Below are 22,735 nucleotides of genomic sequence, written 5' to 3'. Positions count from 1 at the left end.
TGAATCATATTAATGGCGTCATGAATGAAATCAATATTATTGTTGATTGTAGATTTGTTAAATTAATACGGCTCTTTAACATAATCACAGTATAGAAAGCAGTACATGTGTGCTGTAGTGTTTTAAGGGTTATAGAGTGATGAACTAGGGAGTTTGTGTTTTCAAAGATGTTATAATTCCATAAATTTCAGTTGAATATTTTTTTATTGTGAGCCAGTTTTATAAATTCTCAGCAGCAGAAATCATTGCCTTTGTGTTTTGTAATGCTAGTCAGCTGTTCTGTATAATCACTAGATGAATATAAACTTTAACTTATTTTCTGATGTATTTTCAAAGTTTAGGAGCTAATTGAGCCTACCATTGCTGATCGCTTTTAACTGATCATGTATTATTTTATTTGTCCTTTTGTGGCTCCCTATTATGGGCTTATTGCACAAGGTAGAGAATAATCCTCATGTGAATTGTCCTTGTCTCCAAGGAGAAGAATAAAATAAAATCACAACTGAATGCAGAGATGCTTCTCAAAACATGGGACAGAAACGTATGTGTGAATATTAAAGAGAGACAATTGCAATCTTACATATTTTTGTTGTAGTCAAACTTTGCAGAGTTAGAACAGATGAATTAGAAGTATCACTGAACTAGAATCACTTTTCTTTACCTTTTTGTATTTTTTAATGATACTGGAAAAAAAAATTAGTTAAAATTTAAATATAGGGCCCGGCGGCGTGGCCTAGCGGCTAAAGTCCTCGCCTTGAAAGCCCCGGGATCCCATATGGGCGCCAGTTCTAATCCCGGCAGCTCCACTTCCCATCCAGCTCCCTGCTTGTGGCCTGGGAAAGCAGTTGAGGACGGCCCAATGCATTGGGACACTGCACCCGCGTGGGAGACCCGGAAGAGGTTCCTGGTTCCCGGCATCGGATTGGCGCGCATCGGTCCGTTGCGGCTCACTTGGGGAGTGAATCATCGGACGGAAGATCTTCCTCTCTGTCTCTCCTCCTCTGTGTATATCTGGCTGTAATAAAATGAATAAATCTTTAAAAAAAAAATTTAAATATAAACTACTTAACAGCTGTCTGTTACCTAACGGTATATTTTCTGAGAAATTTGTCATTAGGCTGCTTTGACATTGTGTAAACATCATTAAGTATTCTTACAAAAACTTGTATAGATGATCAGTTATTGGGGCATTTTGATTCAGTTAAGTGCCATGATAAACACAACATGTGAGGCTGCTTTAGGTATAATATGACAGGGAAGGGTTTTGTTTGTTTGTTTCCTAAAGATTTATTTATGTTTATTTGAAAGACAAATTTACAGAAAGGGGAGACACAGTTTCAGAGAGAGAGATCTTGTATTTCGTTCACTCCCCACATAGCTACAGCTGCTGGCGCCAGGTCAGTCTGTAGCCATGATGCTGGAGATTTTTCTGGGTCTCCCATGTGGGTACAAGTACCCAAAGACCTAGGTCATTTTTCACTGCAGGGAGCAAGATGAGAAGTGGGTTAGTTGGGATTAGAACTGGTACCCATATAGGATGTTGGCACCCCACACAGAGACTTAACAGACATGCCATGATACTGGCCCCAAACTTTTGTTAATGTGTAGGAATATGTACTCTAATAGTAAATACATGAGTCACTAATAGCTTATTACCATTATTAAGTTTTATATATTACATTTATTTGAGAGGCAAAGAGATGAAGAGAGATAAGAAGAGACACAGAGTTCTCATCTTCTAGTTCAGTCCCCAAATGGCCAGAACTGGGTCAACGTAAAGCTGGGAGTGAGGACCTCAGCCCAGGTCTCCAAGTGGGGTGGCAGTAACCCGATGAATTGAGCCCCCATTACTAACTCCCAGGTTGGTATCAGCCAGAGCTGAAGTCAAGAACTAGAGCTGGATATTGAAAGCAGGTTCTTTGATGGCAGACACAGGCACCCTAGTCAGTGTCTTAACAGGCTAGATGCCCAAGCCTGGGCTGCATTTTCATACAGCTGGCAGCGCAGCAGGCTTGTTTGCAGCAGCATCACCACAGAAGCATTCGTAGTTCATTAGACTTCAGTTATCAGTAGGTGACAGACAGGAATTTGTCAGCTCCATTGTAAGCTTGGGGGACCTCCCAAATATGCTGTCCATCCTTAACTAGCACATCATTATGCAATACAAAGCTATTTTTTTGGTATTTTGTTCTTAATAATTTATTGTTAAGCATTTAACAATTCCAGATGATAGTGATATGCCAATTTTGATCATAGGGGTTTCCTATTTTCTGTTACTGTATAACACATGATTTTCATTAATGTATGTATTTTTAAAATTATCAGAATCAATACAAAATTAAACTTAGTTCCAGGTTTAAAAATAAAAGAATGAATAGAGTTTATATTTACAATGTAATATTTGGGCAAATCACTCAAGAAGTAGCATTTTGAAAATATATATCCTCCCTGCCTTTTAAATACAAAATATGCCTGATAGAATGCCTCGCTTAACTGTCTTTAAACATACAACTCAGTGACATTTAATGTATTTACATTGTTGTGTAACCATCCTCATTATCCATCAACACACTTTTTCATTAGAAACTGAATTGCTGTGTCCGTTAAACAGTAATTTCCCATTTCCTCTTACTTCTATCCCTGGTAATTGCTATTTTACTTTCGCTTGTATGAGAGATGCTTCTAAATACTTCAAATGAGTTGAATCATATTATGCTTTGTGTGTGTGTGTGTGATTTATTTCACTTAGCACAGTAATGTCTGTATTTATTTATTTATTTATTTATTTTTATTTGAAAGGTAGATTTACAGAGAGGAAAGACAAAGATCTTCCATCTGCTGGTTCGCTCCCCAAATGGCTTCAGTGGCTGGAGCTGAGCTGATCTGGAGCAAGGGTCCAGGAGCTTCTTCCTGAGTTTTCCCACGTGGGTTCTTGGTCCCAAGTTGTTGGGCCATCCTCCACTGTGTTTCCAGGCCATAAGCAGAGAGCTGAATGGGAAGTGGAGTAGCTGGGACAAAAGCTGGCACTCAAATTGGATCTCAGCCTTTGCAGGGACCCTCGAGTGATCTTACTGGAATGGAAATTGGATCATGACATTCTTCCTAGTTTTGGGGACCAAACCTTTCGGTGGTATATGTTCCCTCTCTGGACCTCTGACCTTAGCTTTGACCTCGCCTACTTAGCAAGGATGATTCTTTGTTGTAGAGTTTTTTCTTATGAACATAAACTAGTCTCTGAGTAAAGTAGTAGGAGGAACGATAGATATTTTTAAGATCCTTCCCAGATTTGTGATGTTAATTTAATCCTTATAATACCTATATTTTCCAACTGCAAGAAATCTGAGTGCTGAACTTCCTCAGCAGTTCTACAGCATTGTGATTTGATTGGAAAGACATTTGGGGATGTTTTGCTGTTTCTGAGGTGTCTTCTCTTGGAATGTTTCTCCTTGAGAAACAAAATAAATCTTTTATGAATTCAGATATAACTTTACAGTGTAAGTGAACATTAGGCTTTTTTTTTTTCTTTTTAAATATGCCAGCTAGGCCTTTTGGAATCAGCACTAGAATGCTAACATTCCTGTGTTCCTACTTGTCTTTCTACTGAGATGTTACAGAGATCAATGATAAACATAGAGCAACCCTCAGTCATATTTCCTTTAAATGTTGTCTTGAAGTTCTAAAGTATCTTTTTGTTTAACAAAATTCTTTAAGAAAGATTCTGTATTTGAAAGGTAGTGTGAGTAAGAATAAGACAAAAGTTTTCCATCTGCTGTTCACTCCAGATGCCTGTAGCAACTAGGACTTGACCAGGCTAAGCTAATAGCAAGGCTCATGGTTTCCTCCCACATGGGTGGCAGGAACCCAAGTACTTAAAACACCAGTTGCCGCCCTCAGGTGCATTAGCAGGAAGCTGAGTTAAAATTGCCAACTAGCCAGGACTCAAACCAGAAGCTTCACTATGGGATACAGACATCCCAATGGCAACATGATGCCTACTTGCAAGACAAAATGGACCTGCTTACAGAATCCAAAAGAAAAATTGGCAGAAAATGTTTTTCCCCCATCATGTCATCCAGTATGATTTCCTGTGTTGAGTCTGAACTTTATTCTGTAGGGCCCTGATGGATATGGCTTGTCACCAAGCTACCCTGGTAAAGGATGCCTGACCCTGTGGCCATACCTCCACCACTTGCAAGGAGTCCCTTCTCCCCAACCCCATGTCCGCTCCAGCCTAGACCTGCCCAGAATGGCTCTATCTGGCAAAACCCACCACCCCACACACCTACTCCTGCGTTTAAATAAAAATACTACTTGGCTTCCTGTTCTCCAAGGAGATCCTAAGAAAACGCAAGGAAGCCCACCTGGGGCACAGAGCCATGTGCGAGGCTGACACCCCCACCTTTGAAGGGCCCTGGCCACAATTCACCTCCAGCTGCCCTTCAAGATGGGTACCTCAACCCAGGAATAAGGCACCAGGAGGCCGGCTCAGGAGAGGGGGTGGGTGCAGGGGCAGGCCCTGCCCCCTCAGTCCTGGCCAAAGACCAGGAGCATGCAGCTAAGGTGCAGCACAGGTGCTATTGCAGGGGGGCCTACAGGAGGCAGCCTGGAGTGGGCGCTCAGTTCTTGTATTGGAAGGGCTCATCTCCCATTTGGTTGAGCGGGCAGGCTGACATTATAATTGATAGGTCAATTAGCTACCTCTGATTTTCTTGGTTTAAGAAGAGAAGACGTGCAGTTTTGAGGGTTCTGGATGTATCTACTCAATGTTTTTTAGTTTTCATATTAGGGCTCATTAAATTACTACATGACTTTTTTTTTTTAAATTTATACATTTAAAGACAGCTATATAGAGAGAGGAGAGTTAGACACACACAGGCACACACACGGACAGAGTAGAAAGAGAGATCTTCTATCTGTTGGCCCGCTCTGTAGATGGCTGCAACAGCCAGAACTGAACCAGGCCAAAGCCAAGAACGTCCTCCGTGTCTACCATAGAGGTGGTAGGGGCCCAAGTACAGGCTCATTAGCTGAGAGCTGGATTTGAAGTGAAATAACCAGGACTTGTAATGGTGCCCATATGGGATGCCGGTGTTTCAGGTGGCAGTTTTATTTACTATACAACATTTGAACCTATCCTGATAACTTCCATTAATAACTAGTTGTTGTTAAGAGGAGAAATTAATGAACCAATCAGATATATTTCCTTCTAGTTTTCCTTCTAGTTAGTTTTATTCTAACATCTATTTTGTTAGAAAGTTATAGTGTGGCTGGTGCAGGGGCAGCAAGCTAATCAGCCTACTGCGCTGGCAACCCAACCAATTCATATCCTGGGTGTTCCACTTCTAATCCAGCTGCCTGCTTGTGGCCTAGGAAAGCAGTTGAGGATGGCCCAAAGCCTGTGTGCACCCCCACAAGAATCCAGAAGAAGCTCCTGGCTTTGGATATGTTCAACTCCGGCTTTTGCGGCCATTTGGGGAATGAACCAGTGATTGGAAGCTCTCTCTCTCTCCTCTCTGTAAATCTGTTTCTTCAGAAAAAAATATATAGATTGTAAGAAAGTTATAGCAACTCTTTTGTGTGCACCTGGGTATGTTCCACGCTTTTGCCCTAGTGTCTGCAAAGGAGGTGGCTCAACTTGCAATGTGTGTATGAGGTTAAGGCTCACACTCACCCTCTACTCTGGTCCCTGAGATTGGGGATCCTGTGGCATCCTGGCTGATGCCAAAGGTCATCAATGGAATCTAAAACAGTCATGATGAAGATTGTTCTGGAAGGCTCAGGAGACTGGGCTTTGGGGCGTTTGGGGACATAGGTAGCAAACCCCTCCTAGACCTCTGGCCATGATGGTCCACTCAAGGCCCCAGGCTTTGCAGGCCCTGGGTGTCAAACAATTTTCATTGTAACATTTGTTGTACTTATGAATCTCCGTTGTTGTATAGAGACAATTTTAAATGTGTGTGATTTTGAGTTTTATTATTCTTTAGGTAGTTCTCCAGAAAGATTGTCAGTGCTTATACATTATTTGTATTGTATATAACTTGGAATGTTTTGCAACATATTTATGTCTTCTTAACTATTTTCAAAAACTTGTTTCATTTATCTGAAAGCCCAAGACTCAGACAGACAGACAGAGGTCTTCATTCATTGGTTCACTCCCCAAATGTCTATAGCAGTGTGGAGTGCGCATGGCAGAAGCCAGGAATCGAGTTTTGGGTTCCATGGATGGCAGGAACCCAAGAAGTTGAGCCATCTTCACTTGCTGCTAGGATGTATGTTAGCAGGAAACTGTACTTGGAAGTGGAACTGGGACTTGAACCTGAGTATTCTGCTATGGGATGCAAGAATCCCAAGGATGGTTTACCTTCTGTCTTAAATCCTACCCCTCTTTTAACTTACCCAAATGGGATGTTTAAACTCTACAGCTTTCTAACTAAAAGTTAGAGTATACATTTTTAATGGAAAATTTTGTTTATTTTCATTGTATTTGGAAGGAAGGAAGAGAGACAGAGACAATCTTCTGTGTGCTAGTTTAAGCCTAAATGCTAGCAACAGTTCCCAGGTTTGAAGCCAGGAGCCCAGAGGTTCTTCCAGGACCCAAGTGCTTTAGCCAGGGTCCCCAGGAGCAGTAAGTTGCACTGGAGGTGGAGGAGCTGGGAACTGAACTAGTCATTCAGATCAGGGAAGCATCATGAGAAGTGACTTCATCACTGTGCAAATATAAATCTTAGTTAAAAGTATATTTGGAGTATTTCTTTATGAGGAACTGTTTTTGATGTTTTTCATATAATGAATGAGTACACATGAAAATGACTTTTAGTCTCTATTTTTTCTACGGTTCGACTTTGTTACTATTTTTTTTTTTTTTTAGTTTTGCCTAGGATTTTCCTTTAAGAGATAAGTATATATACACTTGGTCAGTATTTATGTATTTCTTCAGAAATGCTAATCAAGGGGTCGCTTACTTCAGGTGTTGATTTCTAAGCCTTTGCTGTACTGATTATCTTTTAGTATTGGAAATAACTATCTTCTATTAAGTGTGATAAGCAATAATCAGGGGGGATACTTTTATAAAAGAAGATAGTGTTGTAGCATTCTTGGAGGTTGTTGTAGTTATTCTTTCATTTCATTTTGCTTTCAGGGTCTCAGTTTTGTTTGGGAATCTACCCTGTGAGAAATTCTCAGTAGTCTAAGCCAGTATGATAATCCTGTTCCACTTGTCAGCCATTGGTTTTGTATGGAACAGGTGACTCAGTCTTGGCTAATAAGACTTCAGATTTTCTGGGGCAACTTCTCTGTTCTTAATTTTTTTTTCCTTAAAAGGAGACAGAGTGGAAATTAAAATGTTTCTTACTTTTAGTCATTTTGAGTTATGTTTTTTGTTATTTGCATCCCAGTATGTTATAATTAATATGCATTGTCAGGATCTGTCTTTGGGAAGAGCCAAGGTGTGGGAGTTTAACTTAGCAGTTAAACGACACCAACCACTTAAGAAACCCACCTCCCCCCAGGAGTACATTGGGTTCAATTCCTGGTTCCCATTTCTGATTGCAGTTTCCTGCCAATGCAGCCCCAGATGCCAGCAGGAGTAACCCAGTCAGTGGGTCCTGCCAGTGCTGCTCTGGGAGCCGGCAGGACTAGCCCAGTGATTGGGTCCAGCCATGCAGCCCCGGGAGCTGGCAGGAGTATGCCAGTCAGTGAGTCTCCACCTTCCTGCTGGAGAGTCTGGATTGAGTTTCATACTGGCTTTTGAAGAGCATTTGAGGAGAGAACCAACAGATGAAAACTTTTGTCTTACTGTCTTTCTGCCTTTTAGATAGTTTTTTTTTTTTAAAGTAAGCCAAAAAGGAATTGCAATTTTAGTAAGAGGAACAATAGAAATGAAATCTATCATGGGGTCAGAACTTGGCATAAAAGTCTAGAAACTGCCAGAAAGCTGGTATACTTGTTTCTTAATGAACAAGAGAAAGATAATAGTAAAGTAACTAACATTTACAAATTGCTTTATGGTGTACAAATCACTTTTACAAGTATTGTCATTTGAACTTCACAGTGATGAATATGACTATTCATTTCTGTTTTATAGTTGAGTACGCTACTCAAAGGTTGTAATCTAGTATTGATTCATAAATTGGAAAAAGAATTTCCACCATTTTCAAAGTGTCAATCAAGAAAAATATGTGTGCAAGTATATAAGTACTCGTACTCTTATACATACTCACAGACATGAGGGAAAATGGCAAATGCAATGTTTCATTGGAGTTTACTAATGTCATCAGTTTTCAAGATTGTTAATTTATTCAGGGCCGAAGGAACAGATGGCAAGGCCAGATTTCTAGGTCTGTTTTAATAGTATAAGTTAATTGTATCAGTAAACACAATCTGGTATATTATGCTGTCTGCTAAGGTGAGTGAGACACTACTAATAGAAAGCTCACAAATGTGATAATGTGTTTGAATTTCATAACCAGAAAGATTAATTTCTGAAATATTGGTTGTTTTCAGTGAATCGATATCTTATTCTCATGTATTTGGTGTGCCTGAAATTTTGAATTTATATGTGCTTAACAGATTGTACCAGTAAGAAATTGAACATATGATAGGTGAATATATAAATAATGAATGACAGTTGGATTTCATAATCTTGGCAGGGACTATATGATAATGTTATTTCTGTTCCCTGCCTTGCCTGCCTTCTTTCAACTCCCTTTTATTCTCTTCTATATTTTAGTGTAACTTGTTTCACCAAATGCTCCTAAAAAATCCTGTGTAAGGTTTTGGCTTTGTAATGCAGTGGGTTAAATTGCCTTCTGGGATCCAGGCTGTTCCATTTATGATCCAACTCCATGCTACTGCACCTGGGAAAAGGACAGATGTTCCACATGCTTAGGTACCTGTGAGCCATGTGGAGTTCCTGGCTTTGGCTTGGCCTAGCCTCAGCCTTGGCAGCTATCTAGGGAGTGAACCAATAGATGGAAGATCTCCATGTATATGCCAACTAAGTCACTCTCCAAATGAGTGCACCGGGTGAGATTGGGCCATCATGCAGTCAGGAGCTCCATGCAGATGCAGTCTTAGGCACAGATTAATTTAGAATTGGATTGGATTATATATGTATGGATTCTTTGTTAAATATTTATACTTTATAACCAATCACTAGCTTTTCTATAAGTTTTGTTTATAATTCCCTTGTTCATCCTGAAATATTTTGTTTTCTAGCCTTGTTTGCTGATGAAAAAAATATGCCCCTTAAATTGTACAATTGTACTTAACCTCTCTTTTATAAAACTTTTTGAATTAATGATTTCATTTTTTGTTTTATTGTGTAGCTATTTTCATTGTATTGAATTACTTGAAGAGATATTGTACAATGATTTTGATTTTGATTGCTTCTAGTTGCTAAAAATGTAACATTTAAAAGATTATTTTTAAAATTCTAGCCTATATTTATTATAATTTATGGAGTAATTGTAATATTTTTGATCATTCTTTGTTTTCTGAGCCTGGATTAGGCTGCCTAGGAAGTTCAGCATAGTTAATCTATTTGTTGATCATATTATTAGTTATTTGAGTTGAATCTTACTCTCTTTGGGACATGTGAAAAATACAATTTTTGCATTAACATTTAGATTGAAGTTGATCATATCTACAAAATAATTACTGCCAGCTTTTAAAAAAATTATTATTAAAAGTAAGAATATGAGGCCAGTGTTGTGGCATAACATGTTAAACTTCCACCTGTGACACTGGCATCTTACATGGGTGCTGGTTCAAGTCCCTCTGCTCCATTTCTCCTCTGGCTCCTTGCTAATTAGTCTAGGAAAGCAGCAGAGGATGACCCAGTTCTTTAGGCCCTGTTATACACATGAGACACCCAGAAGAAACTCCTGGGCCTTTGCAGCCATTTTGGGTGTAAACCAGCAAATGAAAGAATTTACTTTTACTATGTAATCAGCCCAGTGCTTCCTTTGAGCTTTATTTTGAGTAAGGGGAAAAAAGCTTCATATTATTATTTTACCATTGCTTTTGCTGTTTATTTCCTTAAATAGAAATTTATTTATTTGAGCAACAGAGAGGGACATGCAAGGATCTTCCATCAGCAAGTTCACTCCTCAGATGGCCGCAAAAGCCAGGGCTGAATCTAGTAGCCATTAACTTCATCTGAGTTTCACACATGGGTGCAGGACCTACACACTTGGGCCACGTTCCTCTGCTTTCCCAGGTGTATTAGCATGGAACTGGTTGGAAATGATGCAGCAGAGACTTGAAGCAGTGACCCTATGTGATATCAGGCATTACGGGGGTGTCTTAACTTACTACGTCACAATGCTGTCCCCGTAATCCAGGTTTCTCTCTGGTATATTTTTGAAAGACTATTTAACATTTTTGCAATGCGATTTTGCCTTTTTTTTTTTTTTCTTGGAAACTTATTTCTACTTGTTTTTAAAAGATGTATAGAATGCTGAATTAATATTTTGAATTCCCCTCATTCCTGTTTTGAAGATATTTTTGCCTTGTCTTTTAACTGGCAATGTCTTCTGTCATGGAGTATGTTCTCATATTTCATTTTATCTGTATGTAATATTTGTATTTTTCTCATCTGTGGCATTTTACCTTTTGCTTTGTATTTTATCAGTTTTGTCTACATTTTACATTTATCTTACTAGTAGTTCTCTCCATTTCCTTGATCTGTTGAGTGCTTCATTTACTTTGGGAAGTTTTCAGGTAACATCCTTTATTTAAAAATGTTTATATATTTATTTATTTATTTGAAAGTCTGAGTTACACAGAGAAAAAGAGAGGCAGAGAGAGTTAGATCTTCCATCCAATGGCACGCTTCCCAGGAGGCTGTGATGGCCTGGGCTGGGCCAGGCAGAAGCCAGGAGCCAGAACCTTTATCTTAAAGATCTCCCATGTGGGCATCAGGTGCCAAGGACTCGGGCAACCTTCAACTGCTTTTATCAGGCATGTTTGCAGAGAGCTGGATTGAAGTGCACAAATTGGTGCTTTGTGACGCGGGTGGCAGCTTTACCCTCTATACCATGACACTAGTCCCAACTTGTATCTAATTAAATGTAGCTTTGGAATGATTTGCTCTGTTCTTGAATTTAAGTAATATGTGCATTATATCATGTGATATTGTCTGATAGCTTTGGAATTCTGTATTGTGGTTACTTTATTTTTGTTTATTTTTTAAAGTTTCAACATTTCCTTTCCTGTTTGGGTTTCAGTTTAAATACCGTGTTACCCTCTCTTGAAGCTCACTGCTTTTTACTCATCAGCTTTGTCTTCTGATAATCGCATTGAAGATCCTGTGGTTTTGTTTAGCTGGCATTTTTTGCCAGAATCTTTGTTCATAGGTTTTGCCACATTTAGCATGAGACCTTTTAATATATCTGTCATAATTGTTTTAAATTCTCTGATGATTTCAAAATCTGATATTTAAAAATTATGTCTCTTTTTTGGGGGTGGGAAGGTTATGTGCTAGGCATAATAGGTAAAGGACAACAGAACCTGAAATGAACAATAATTTTGCCCTGAAAAATATTCCATTCTTCCTTGGGAGTGTTTGTGTGTTGATGGACTGCATGTGTGGCAGGGGAAGTAAGAGGGGAACAGTTTACTCAGTGATGGACTGGAGTTTGATTTTGATTACTGCAGTAGTTCACAGAACCAGTGGTTTTAATTCCTGCAGCATGTACTGCTGTCACACCATGCTTCATGTAGACTTTAGAAGGCTGAAGTGTTTTCTTGATGTTTTCCAACTTTAGCATTTAGTGTATCCTTGGATTCCTATATCACAGGAAGATGTTTTTCCATGTTCTTTGTAGCTTTTGATGAGTTTCTAAACAGCGTGAACTTCGTATTATTAAGTGTCTGGTGTTTTTTATTTTTTTAATGAGTGTTGAATTTCAGTTTGGGTCACCTTGATCTTTTTATTATTTGTAACTTTTGTTATGATTTTTATTAGTTTAGCTTTTATTAGGTGTCTGGATTCAGTGAACTTAAGCTTATGAGCCAAATCTGGCCCATAGCCTCTTTGTGTATATTGCTTGAGCTAAGAATCAGTGTTATGAAGAGAGGAGGAGAGACAGATAGGAAGATCTTCCAACTGCTGGTTTACTCCCCAGGTGGCCACAATGACTGGAGCTGAGCCAGTCAGAAGCAAGGAGCCCAGAGCCTTGCCTCTTCTGGGTCTGCCATGTGGGTGCAGGGTCCCAAGGCTTTGGGCCATCCTCCACTGCTTTACCAGGTCACAAGCAGGGAGCTGGATTGGAAGCAGGGCAGCCTAATTAGAACCAGTGCTCTTATGGGATCCTGGCTCATGCAAGGCTAGGCTATCGTGCTGGGCTCAATGCAGGGTTTCTATATGGCATTTTCTTTGTACTTGACTGGAAATCATGGATTTTCCAGTATTGTACAATGTCTGAGAGGTGTTCAGGTACTCGTATTTAGTTTTTCTTTCTTTGGTAATTGTTCCTTGCAGCTTCCTGAAGATTTTCTACCCATGCATAGCTTCTGTACCCAGGCAGTGATTCAAAGAATCTGCTATTCACATTTTTGGAGGTTTTTCTCTTTTAGCATACTGATGGTCAGAATACACTCACCTTAAACTTACTGACTGTTGCTGTTTGTCTTCCCACCTGGCAAACGTAACTATGCTTTGCTGGAGTTGTCCTTTCTTTGCTGATGTTTAATAAATGTCCCTTGAGGAAAGATCCAGCGACCCTAGGATTTACTCTTCATGCTAATCTTCTGTTAGGTATTATAGTCGTGTCTGTTCATCACCTAAAATCTGATCAGATTACTTAAATGTGCTTTTTAGGTTTTCTAGTTCAGATAAGCAAACTGAGTGCCAGTTATTCTGTCATGGTTGGAAGTAGCAAATGTTAATAAAAATGCTTTTAAATTTCTGGTGTAGTATAAAAGCCATAATTGTAATTTACCTGTCAAATCTCTTATTTGTCGTAAATTGAATCTTTTTTATGGCATTTATAAGAGGTGTTTATCAGGGTGTGGAAGAAAAATGCGGTTTCAGGTTTGCTATGCATCTTGAGTTCCTACTGTGTGCCTTGGGCTGTGTACATCTTACTGAGGACAGGAAGTAAAACATCAGTTGTGAGTCAAGTCTTCAGAGAGAAATAGAGCAGCACAGAGGAAGCAGGCTACCTGGGTTCTTGCCTCACAGGAAAGAATTTCCCTAGAGACCATGCAGTGAGCAAAACAACATTTATTAAAGATAGAAACCTCCTAGCACAGCAGTCAGGAGGAGGCCTCCAAGAAAGGATGGCCTGAGAATCTGGTCGAAGTGGAATCTCTTAAGCACAATTTTTTGGGATAAAATAGAACACAATTAGCAGTCAATTACAGGGTAGGGACAAAACTCATCAAAGGGTTAGAGTGGTAATCTTGTCTAGCTTGTTTAAAACACAAATTCATCAGAAGAGCGTGATTGGTAACTTCTTCCATTCTCATGATAAGCTAGAGTCTCAGAAGGGTACAATTCTGGCCTTGATACCTCATGGTGAGATTGGCATTTTGCCTTGGCAAGGCGGTGTCTGGGAGAAAAAAGCATCTTATATACTTTCAAAAGGACTCCACTTTTTTTTTCATTCCAGCAGGGACCTGGCCATCTCTACCAATCTAATTCTAGCAAGCTATTTATCATTATCTGTTGCTTCATAGTAAATCACCCTAAATAGTAAGGGGTTGAAAGGGACAATTTTTGTTGTCTATTGGTCAGAAATGTGGGAATGGGGCAGATACCCCCAAGGGGTTAAGCTGCTGCGTGGGATGAACACTTCCCATAGTGGAGTGCCTAGTCCAGGTTCTGGCTGTTTTCCATGCCTCTGATCTAGTTTTATACTGACGTATCTGGGAGGCAGAGAATGATGGCTCAAGCTCTGGGGTTACTGCCATCCACTTGGAACATGTGCACGGAATTCCTGGCTCCTGGTATCTGTCTGGCTAGTCCTGGTTATTGTGACATTTGGGTGGTGAACTAAACAGATGTAAAAATTCTCTCTGTCACTCTAACTTGTCAGAAAAACAAATCTTGAAGGAAGGAAGGAAGGGAGGGAAGAAGGAAGGAAGGGGAGAGGGAGAGAGGGAAGGAAGGCGGGAGGGAGGGAGGGAAGGAAGGAAGGAGGAAAAGAAAGAAAAACAAAAAGAAAAGAAAGAAAAAGAATGCAGAGTTGATTTAATAAAATAAATCCTTTGAAAAGAGACACAAACCAGAACAGCAATGATGTCACAGCTTGACTAGTAATTGCTTGTTTCCATGTCCATACTCATGGTTGTTGGATTCAATCACCTGTGAAGTTCTGGAGGCTTAAGTCAAGTCCTTCCATCAGTGGGCTTTCCCTGGGGCAGCTCAAAGCCTGGTAACTTGTGTCATCACAGTGAGCAAGTACTATATGAATAAGACAGAAACTGCAGTCATTTGTGACCCCTGTCAGAAGCCAGTCACTATGTCAAGCGTGCACGTAGGGGAAGAGATGATGCTGGGTATGGATGTTGGACTTGGGTTATGGACGGCCATTGTAGACGTTGCTTGCCACGACACGGAGTATATTATGTAAACAATCCTAGTGGAGTCTGTCTAGCAATTCAAGATGTATCAGAATAGCGGTTGGATGTTGATATGACAACTCCCTAAGAACATTTTAATTGAAGCCTTTCTCAGTATTTTCTGAGATTTTTACAACAAAAACATGAACTGCAGACCAGGTCATTCTTTATAAAGCAGTTGATTCCCAGTGACGTTACCTAGATAGATTCAGCAGAGAGTTTAGGTTAGATCCTCCTGATTCTAACAACCATAAGTTTAATCTCCATATTCTGTTAACATTAAAATAAAATTAACTTTTATTGAGTGCCTATTCTGTAACCAGCATTATAGTAAATTATTTATGTGTGTGTGTGTTTGTGAATGTGTATATATATATATATACACACACACACACACACACACGTATCTGTACAGACCTCATTTTAGGCATCACAGCACCTCTTGCTAAAGCACCTGATCTTGCTGATGCTACACACTAGCTCTGGAATCAGGACTGTACTTAGAAAAATTATATATCATGTATGTAATGTTCCAGAAACATTGTGCAAATCTAACCCAAAGAATGTCTTAAATACTAAAAGAAATGATTCATTCAAATACTTTGTCACCTTAAGAAAGAAATGCCATAATCCAATAAATTTGTAGTAAGAAAACATAGCACATCTGAACCCATTTAATATTCCGCAGAAGGAAAGTACTATATGCATTTCAGACAGGAATAAATTTATAAATACTTGAAAATTTAAAAAATCTGCTCTAAGAAGAAATCTCAGCAGACACTGCGTGGTCTGTATAATTAATATTGATATTTTCACTAATACTTTTGTTAATAAGTTATTAACTTTTATATCATTCATGCTTCAATCATAGTATTTTTGACAATGAATTCTCTACATGCAGAAAATGAGACACAGTGAAGAGAAATTATTTATGTTCTCATATGTGACAGATAAACTATAAAGACTGCTGTTTTAGTTTATCTTTCTCCTAGTTAATTTTATTCAGTTGGGGAGTGACTTGTAACGCACGTATTGAATAATAAAGCTTAATTGTTATAAGTACTTTTGCTATTGAGCCAGTTTCCTTATACTACGTTCTCTCTCGCTTTCTGCATTCAACTTTGCTGTCTTGAGTGAGGCATAACTGCATTTGAAGCTGATGTCTTAATTCCTTGATATGTGTATTCTTTGCCGTAGGTGACACTGTTCACTCACTTGTTCAGTTAGTAATTCATTTATTTAAAAGCGTTCCAAAGTACTGCTCTGTGGGTTTGCAGTACATCAGTCACCAGAAAGAATAAAAGTTCTAGTGTTTATACTGGTATGTTTCAATGATAAGCACACTAATTAAGCATTCATTGTGAATGGTAGGTAGGGAAAAAATTTATATACCTGCTCTTTTAACCATGCTGAAGAAAATTACTAATACTTTAGCTTTGCTTATTTTTCTTGATAATTTTTAAAAATGTTGACTAAGAATAATAAAATCCTGGGCCATGTTCTCTCCAAAAACAGTTCAAATGATGCCATTAATTAGGAAAGCAATGAGAGTGTGTTCTGCCTACAATAATTTTTTTGCTTTTTATAATCATGGGATACCAGTATTGCTATATAATATAATAATTTAATATATGGATATTCTTATGGTCTTTTATTAAAATCTAGACTATTTTAACAATGTTTCTGTAAACATGTTATTTTACAATTTGTGTGTTATGTTTTGAATATTTAAATGAAGATTTATTTCCTAACAAGACCATTACAAAGGTGAGGGCATTGGGATGGGGTTGGCAGACTCATGGGGGCCTCTGATAGAAATGGGGGGGGGGAAGGGAGTGAAATATGGCTGGGAGAAAGGGGGGATGGTAGCTGCTCTTTGTTCTCAGACTACTTAGTGGCAGAGAATGGAGACATTCTGCTGACTGGCTCAAGGATTTCTGAGTGTGGAAGAATGAATGCCGTGGAGGTGTTGATTGTTGTGTAAGAGGTGAAATATCCTGGGCCCGGCACGGTGGCCTAGCAGCTAAAGTCCTTGTCCAGAACGCGCCAGGATCCCATAAGGGCACTGGTTTTAATCCTGGCAGCTCTACTTCCCATCCAGCTCCCTGCTTATGGTCTGGGAAAGCAGTCGGGGACGGCCCAGTGCCTTGAGACCCTGCACCTGTGTGGGAGATCTGGAGGAGATTCCTGGCTCCTGGCTTCAGATCGGCGCAGCACTGGCCATTGTGCTCACTTGGGGAGTGAATCATCAGACGGAAGAGGACGGAAGATCTTTCTGTCTCTCCTCCTCTCTGTACATCTGACTTTGTAATAAAAATAAGTAAATCTTTTTTTTTAAAAAAAAGAGGTGATATATTTCATCTGTCCTCGGAGGGGGTCTTGCTTGTTCTCCCTTTGTACATTCTGAGGCCTGTTGGTTGTCCACACCTGCCTGGGAGTGTCCACGGCCAGGTGCTTCCTGGAGGACCTGGCCTGAAGTGCGGTGCCACTTGCTTTTCTTTCCATCCTCTGGGAGATACTTGAGGTCTTCTGTTGGATCAAACAATCTGGTTGTCTTGTCTTCCATGTTCTGAGTATGTTCTTGTTTGGTCTAAGCAATATGTTTCAGCACCATTTTTATTATTTAAATAAAATTATTCTTTAAAAACCTTGATACTTTGAGTGTTCCAAATTAATTTTACTGTGAAGAGAAAGATAAAGTTGTATCTTACATGTATCTGAGCAGCTCTGAATTGACTAGATCGTATACAGGTTAAACACACAGTTTGGTTTTATACCACTGGATTTGTTGTCAGAAAAAGTCTTACTAACTCAATTGTAATATTTGCATTTTGTTGATTTACTGGAGTGACCCATTCCTTAGGCCTTCGGCATGATTTCATTTAATACTTGTTGTTTTAACCATGAATTCCTGACTCTCTGCCTTATTTCTGCATCTGCTGAAAGGCAGACCTCACATTAGTAGGTCTGTGACTTGAAGCATTGAATAAACTTTACTTCTGTTTTGATGAATATGTGAAATACATTAGATTAGAAAACAGTGTTTTGTAAACGATAGGACAAATAGTGGAATAAAGATAGTGTTCTTGATTTCCAACTGGATTATTGTTGCTGTTGTTGTTTTAATTTCGTTTTCATAAAATTCTCAGTGAATGCAGCTCCTTTAGTTGTAGAATTAGTTAACCTGTCACCTGGTGGAGCCCTACTGTGTGTGTGTGTGTGTGTGTGTACTTAGTATGCAGCTGCCAGTGTTTACTCTTTGTATTTACTATTAGGCAGCTAGATTATCTTCCGGGTTGTTGATCAGACAACGCTGATATTTACATTTTAAGTATGTGAATCTCAACAGATGCTATTTTACATATACTAATGTTAGCTTATATACATTTCTTACTCTTTCCACAGATTATACAGTTCATGAAACACAGGACGGTAAAACAGCCAACTCATATCTCCTGGAGGATCTCTTTCAAAAATCCAGCCCTGGAGTACCAGAGAGGCAAAAGTGTGGGAAGCATCATGTGTTGAAGCAGCAGACTTCTGCTCACCTATGCCCTAACAAAGCTACAATGTTTTCAGTTCTTTGAGCTTCGGATTCAGGGCAGTGAGTTGAGAATCTGAAGATGCGGCCATGGAGTGGTTCCTGGCGTTGGATTATGCTCATTCTTTTTGCGTGGGGGACCTTGCTGTTTTATATAGGTGGTCACTTGGTACGAGATAATGACCACCCTGATCACTCGAGCCGAGAACTGTCCAAGATTTTAGCAAAGCTTGAACGCTTAAAACAGCAGAATGAAGACTTAAGACGGATGGCTGAATCTCTCCGGTAAGTTTGAAAATTTTGGGAAAATAGTGAAAAACTTTTTTGTTTGTTTTTATGTATAGGATTTCATTCAGTTATCAGAAAATAGTTACTACTTATAAATCATCTTCCTGAAAAGTTAAATCTCTTAGTAGACTAGTGTGTGTATATTTAAAACAGAAATTCTTCATAGTGGTTCATTTCAGTTTGCATTTGAATTTCATGTAGAAAATGGTGTTGTTCATTTTATAAACTTTCATTTATGGTTATTTTCAGCATTTTTATATATTCAGTATAAAATTATTTAAATTAGTGTTTATTACAACTTTTACTGTATGGGCCTGGCGTGGTGGTCTGGTGGCTAAAGTACTCACCTTGAATTTGCCGGGATCCCACATGGGCGCCGCTTCTAATCCCAGCAGCTCTACTTCCCATCCAGCTCCCTGCTTATGGTCTGGGAAAGTAGTCGAGGATGGCCCAAAGCCTTGGGTTCCTGCACCCACATGGGAGATCTGGAAGAAGTTCCTGGTTCCTGGCTTTGGATTGGCACAGCACCGGGCGTTGTGCTCACTTGGGGAGTGAATCATGGGGCAGAAGATCTTCCTCTTTGTCTCTCCTCCTCTCTGAATATCTCAGACTTTGCAATAAAAATAAATAAATCTTTATAAAAAAACAAAAAAAACCTTTTACTGTATGGATTACAACAAGGGATACTGAGTTAATCTCTAATATACTTAAATGAAGGAACAAAACTTCCTTTTTAAAACAACTAAATCTGGAAATATGAAGGATGACTTGCCATGTCTGGCTTATAAAAATTATGACATTTACCTGTTAGAAGGCATAAATTGTTTAGCAAAGCACAGTTTAGTATTTCCAAAGAAAATGTGGACAGGGTGATATAGGTGACTGAGTTTCCAAGTTTCAGAGTATCTTGTAATCCGTCTACCAGGATAATGTTGAACATTGAATGTTTCTCACAGAGGTCGGGGGATGTCCAGGTGCCCCCTCTGCATGTTTCCCCCTGCGACCCTGCATTCCTCTTGTGGAACTGAGATCCTGTTCCCTTTGTCCAGTTCCATAGCACTTTGCTTCATGTTCTATGAAATATGACGGTAGGTGTAAATTTTATACAAAAATTAGTGAACTATCATCCTTATTTGTAGTAGGGGTCAAGGATTTTAAAAATACACAGTTTGTATTTGCATATCATTTTATTTCCTGCTGGGATAATCTGAAAGGTTCATGGAGGAAGTAATGAGGTGTCTTTTCAGTAGTCTTAAACAATTTTATTTATAAATTTATTTATTTATTTGAAAGTTGGCGTAACATAGAGAGAGAGAGACTGGCAAAGAGGTCTTGTGTCTACTGATTTATTTCCCCAGGTAGCCACAGTGCCTGGGCTGGGTGATGCTAGGAACCAGGATTCCTTCTAGATGTCCCTTGTGAATCCATGGACCCTCGTATTTGGATCATCTTCCACTACTTTTCCCAGGCCATTACCTAGAGCTGAATTGGAATTGGAGCAACCAGGACTCCCTATGGCACCTCTATGGGGTGCTGGAATGGAAGGCAGTGATTTTACTTTCAATACCGCACTTTTAATAATTCTTTATGGGAACCAAAGATTGCTGTAGAAAGGAATGTTAATAATGGATGATATTTATTGACAGTTTACCATATGCCAAGGAACCTTGTCATGGATCATCTCATTGAATTCCACAGTATCTTTATAGGATGCTATTGCCATTTAGTCACTGTTTTATAGATGAAGAATCATTGGACTGTTAAGTGGTGTAATTTGCCCAATATGACTGCACAAATGGAGAGTGTACTGTGCATCTTAGTGCTCTGACTTCTGAATTGGATTGCTTTTGTGAATGAAAATCATAAAAATCAATGACCTAACAATTTGACCTGTAACTCTCCCAAAGGTGCTTTCCAAGAACAGCTGCTATTTTGGTGGGTTTTGTATTAACACCACATCTTATGTTGTGGAAATTTTGCTTTTCAAAAATTTTTGCCTTTCTTCATCCTAGTTCCATCTTTAATTTTGGTATTTTCTTCAATTTGGACTGTTAAACATTTTGTTTTTGTTGCGTGGAGGAAAACCTGAATTTAATCTATGTTATTTCTGCTGCAAAATAATATTTATGTCTCTTAAGCTAATGAAATCATTTGTGTATAATCAGCATATAAGCAGGAAAAGAAATAATTATTTTCCTTCTTTAGGGAAGAAAACCTGTTAGGCCCTTTCATCAACTTTTCTAGAGGAGCTATTTGTGATTTATCCAAAGGAATTTCATTTTAGACCTGGAGCAAAAATGTAACAATGTTGATATCACTAACATAGGGATTTCAGCTAATGTTTTGTTCTAAATTTGATATGTCTTTTTAAATAAGAAAATGTGGCTGTAAACCAGACTATAAAAGAAAAATTCAGATATCTTCTTTAAAATAGGTCATTTCTTTGTGATAAGTCATAGCGGATAGAGTTGGAAAACAACCCAAAACTGTTCAAACTATAATGTGAAAAAATTGAGCACAACACTTTTAAAAAGCACTCAACCAGCCTTCCAGCTAGATTTTGCTGATTTTGTTGACAGTACTGTCAATTTAGGAAAAAAATGAAAAATCTTTCACTGTGGGATGCAAATGTAAAAGCTTCCTTTTTAGGAGATTGCTTTGTTGATATGTTTATATGAGAAGATTCCAAAATTCATGGAGAAACGGAATTAACAAGTGCAAACTTTTCGCAAACTTTTGGCTGTATGTTTGTATGCATAATTTTCATATAATAAAATTTACTCTTTTAGCATAAACATTTGTGAGTTCTTTGAGATGCTTGCCATGAAATTATAAATTCTGCCTTCCCTCAGAATTCTGTAGTGCTCCTTTGTAATTCAATTCTTCTGATATTGGCACCTATAATCTATTTTCTGTTCCACCTTTTTAAAGTTGTTTTAGAATTTTATGTAAATGCAGTGATTCAGTAAGATGCCTTTTGAGTCTGGTTTTTTTTCATTTAATATATTTCAGATTCATCAGTGTTATTGTTTATATTGACAGTTCATTAGTTTCTATTTTTGAGTAGTATTTTTGTTCTGTTTTAATACTGATAAGTTTTCTATTTCATAAATAATGTTTTTTTAAATCCATTCATCAATTGAAGGAAATCGTTTTTTTTTTTTTTATTTTTTGACAATTGTGAAACGGTTGATCTTTGCCCTGTGGATTCTTGTGTACATAGTTTTTATTTTATTATTATCGTTAATTTTTTGTGAATGTGTAGAGTTAGAGTTTCTAGATCATATGTTGTGTGCATATTTGATTTTTTAAGGAGCTGCTCACATGTTTTCCAGCATGTGTCGTTTAGAGGTTCCTCCCTCCAAGGCTTGAGTTGCACCTGCTGTTGTCATTACCAGTGCTTGCGACAGCCATTTTTTATTTTATCCGTTCTAATAGATCTTCAGTATTCTCATTGAGATTTCACTTCTCAGGCTTATAAATAATGACTGTGAGCATTTTTTCATGTGCTCATTCGCCGTTCATGTGTCTTCTTTGTGAATCAGTTCTTCAATCTGTTGCCTACTTCCACATTTTTTTTTATTATTATGGATTTGAAGACTAATGATTTATATGTCAGTAACACCTATATATAATTATATGTACACTATTATATATAGCATACAATAGATACACTATAATGTAAAAATATGGATTAAAATGACCATTTATGAGCTTTTAATTTTTAGATTTGAGTTGGCCCAGCTTGATTTCTTTTTCTAGTTATATGAAGGGTGGCTCTGGTAATGCAGTCATTTGGGTCCGCTGTGTCGTGGTGGATCCCAAGTGGACCTCATTCATGTGTTTGACTGTTAGTTGACACCATCAGCTTGTCTTATTTGTGTCCTCTCCAGTGCGGTAGCCCAGGCTTCTTCACTTTTTTGTTGTTTCTGTTAAAAGACATTTATTCATTTAGTTATTTATTTAGAGAGAGAGAGACTAGAAACAGCTCTCATCTTTTGCTGTACTCCTCAAATACCTACAAAAGCTGGGGCTAGACTCGACGACAGACTGGGAGCCAGGAACTCATCCAGTTTTCCTGTGTAAGTAACAGAATCATCATTGCTGCCTCCCAGGGCCTGCTTTAGTAGAGAGCTGGCATCAGGGGCTGAAGCAGGAATTGAACCCAGTTATCTAGATGTGGAATGTAGTCCTGTTAAAGTGGTGACTTGATCACTGAGCTAAATGCCTGCTCCACTCTGATTTCTTAATTAGCAATGCTCAAAGAAGAAAGGAACAGGAATTGCAAGGCCTTCTTAGGCTGAACATTGGAAGCAGCATCACGTGCTTTCTGACAAA

At 38.6% G+C, this 22,735-nt stretch overlaps 1 protein-coding gene across 3 annotated transcripts in view; it reads left to right on the top strand.

Moving 5' to 3' along the window:
• FUT8 (fucosyltransferase 8) overlaps positions 1-22,735 on the top strand; it is a 176,377-nt gene that overhangs the window by 62,624 nt on the left and 91,018 nt on the right. For all 3 annotated transcript variants that reach the window (XM_058655501.1, XM_036496274.2, XM_058655502.1), the window contains exon 4: positions 17,974-18,394. In XM_058655501.1, coding sequence (XP_058511484.1) covers positions 18,192-18,394 — 203 coding nt within the window. In that variant the 5' untranslated portion in view covers positions 17,974-18,191. The remainder of the gene's footprint in view (positions 1-17,973; positions 18,395-22,735) is intronic.

Source organism: Ochotona princeps, chromosome 26, assembly GCF_030435755.1.
Source record: "Ochotona princeps isolate mOchPri1 chromosome 26, mOchPri1.hap1, whole genome shotgun sequence".
In the NCBI taxonomy this organism is placed as follows: domain Eukaryota; kingdom Metazoa; phylum Chordata; class Mammalia; order Lagomorpha; family Ochotonidae; genus Ochotona; species Ochotona princeps.
This window is presented reverse-complemented; position numbering and strand designations above follow the sequence as displayed.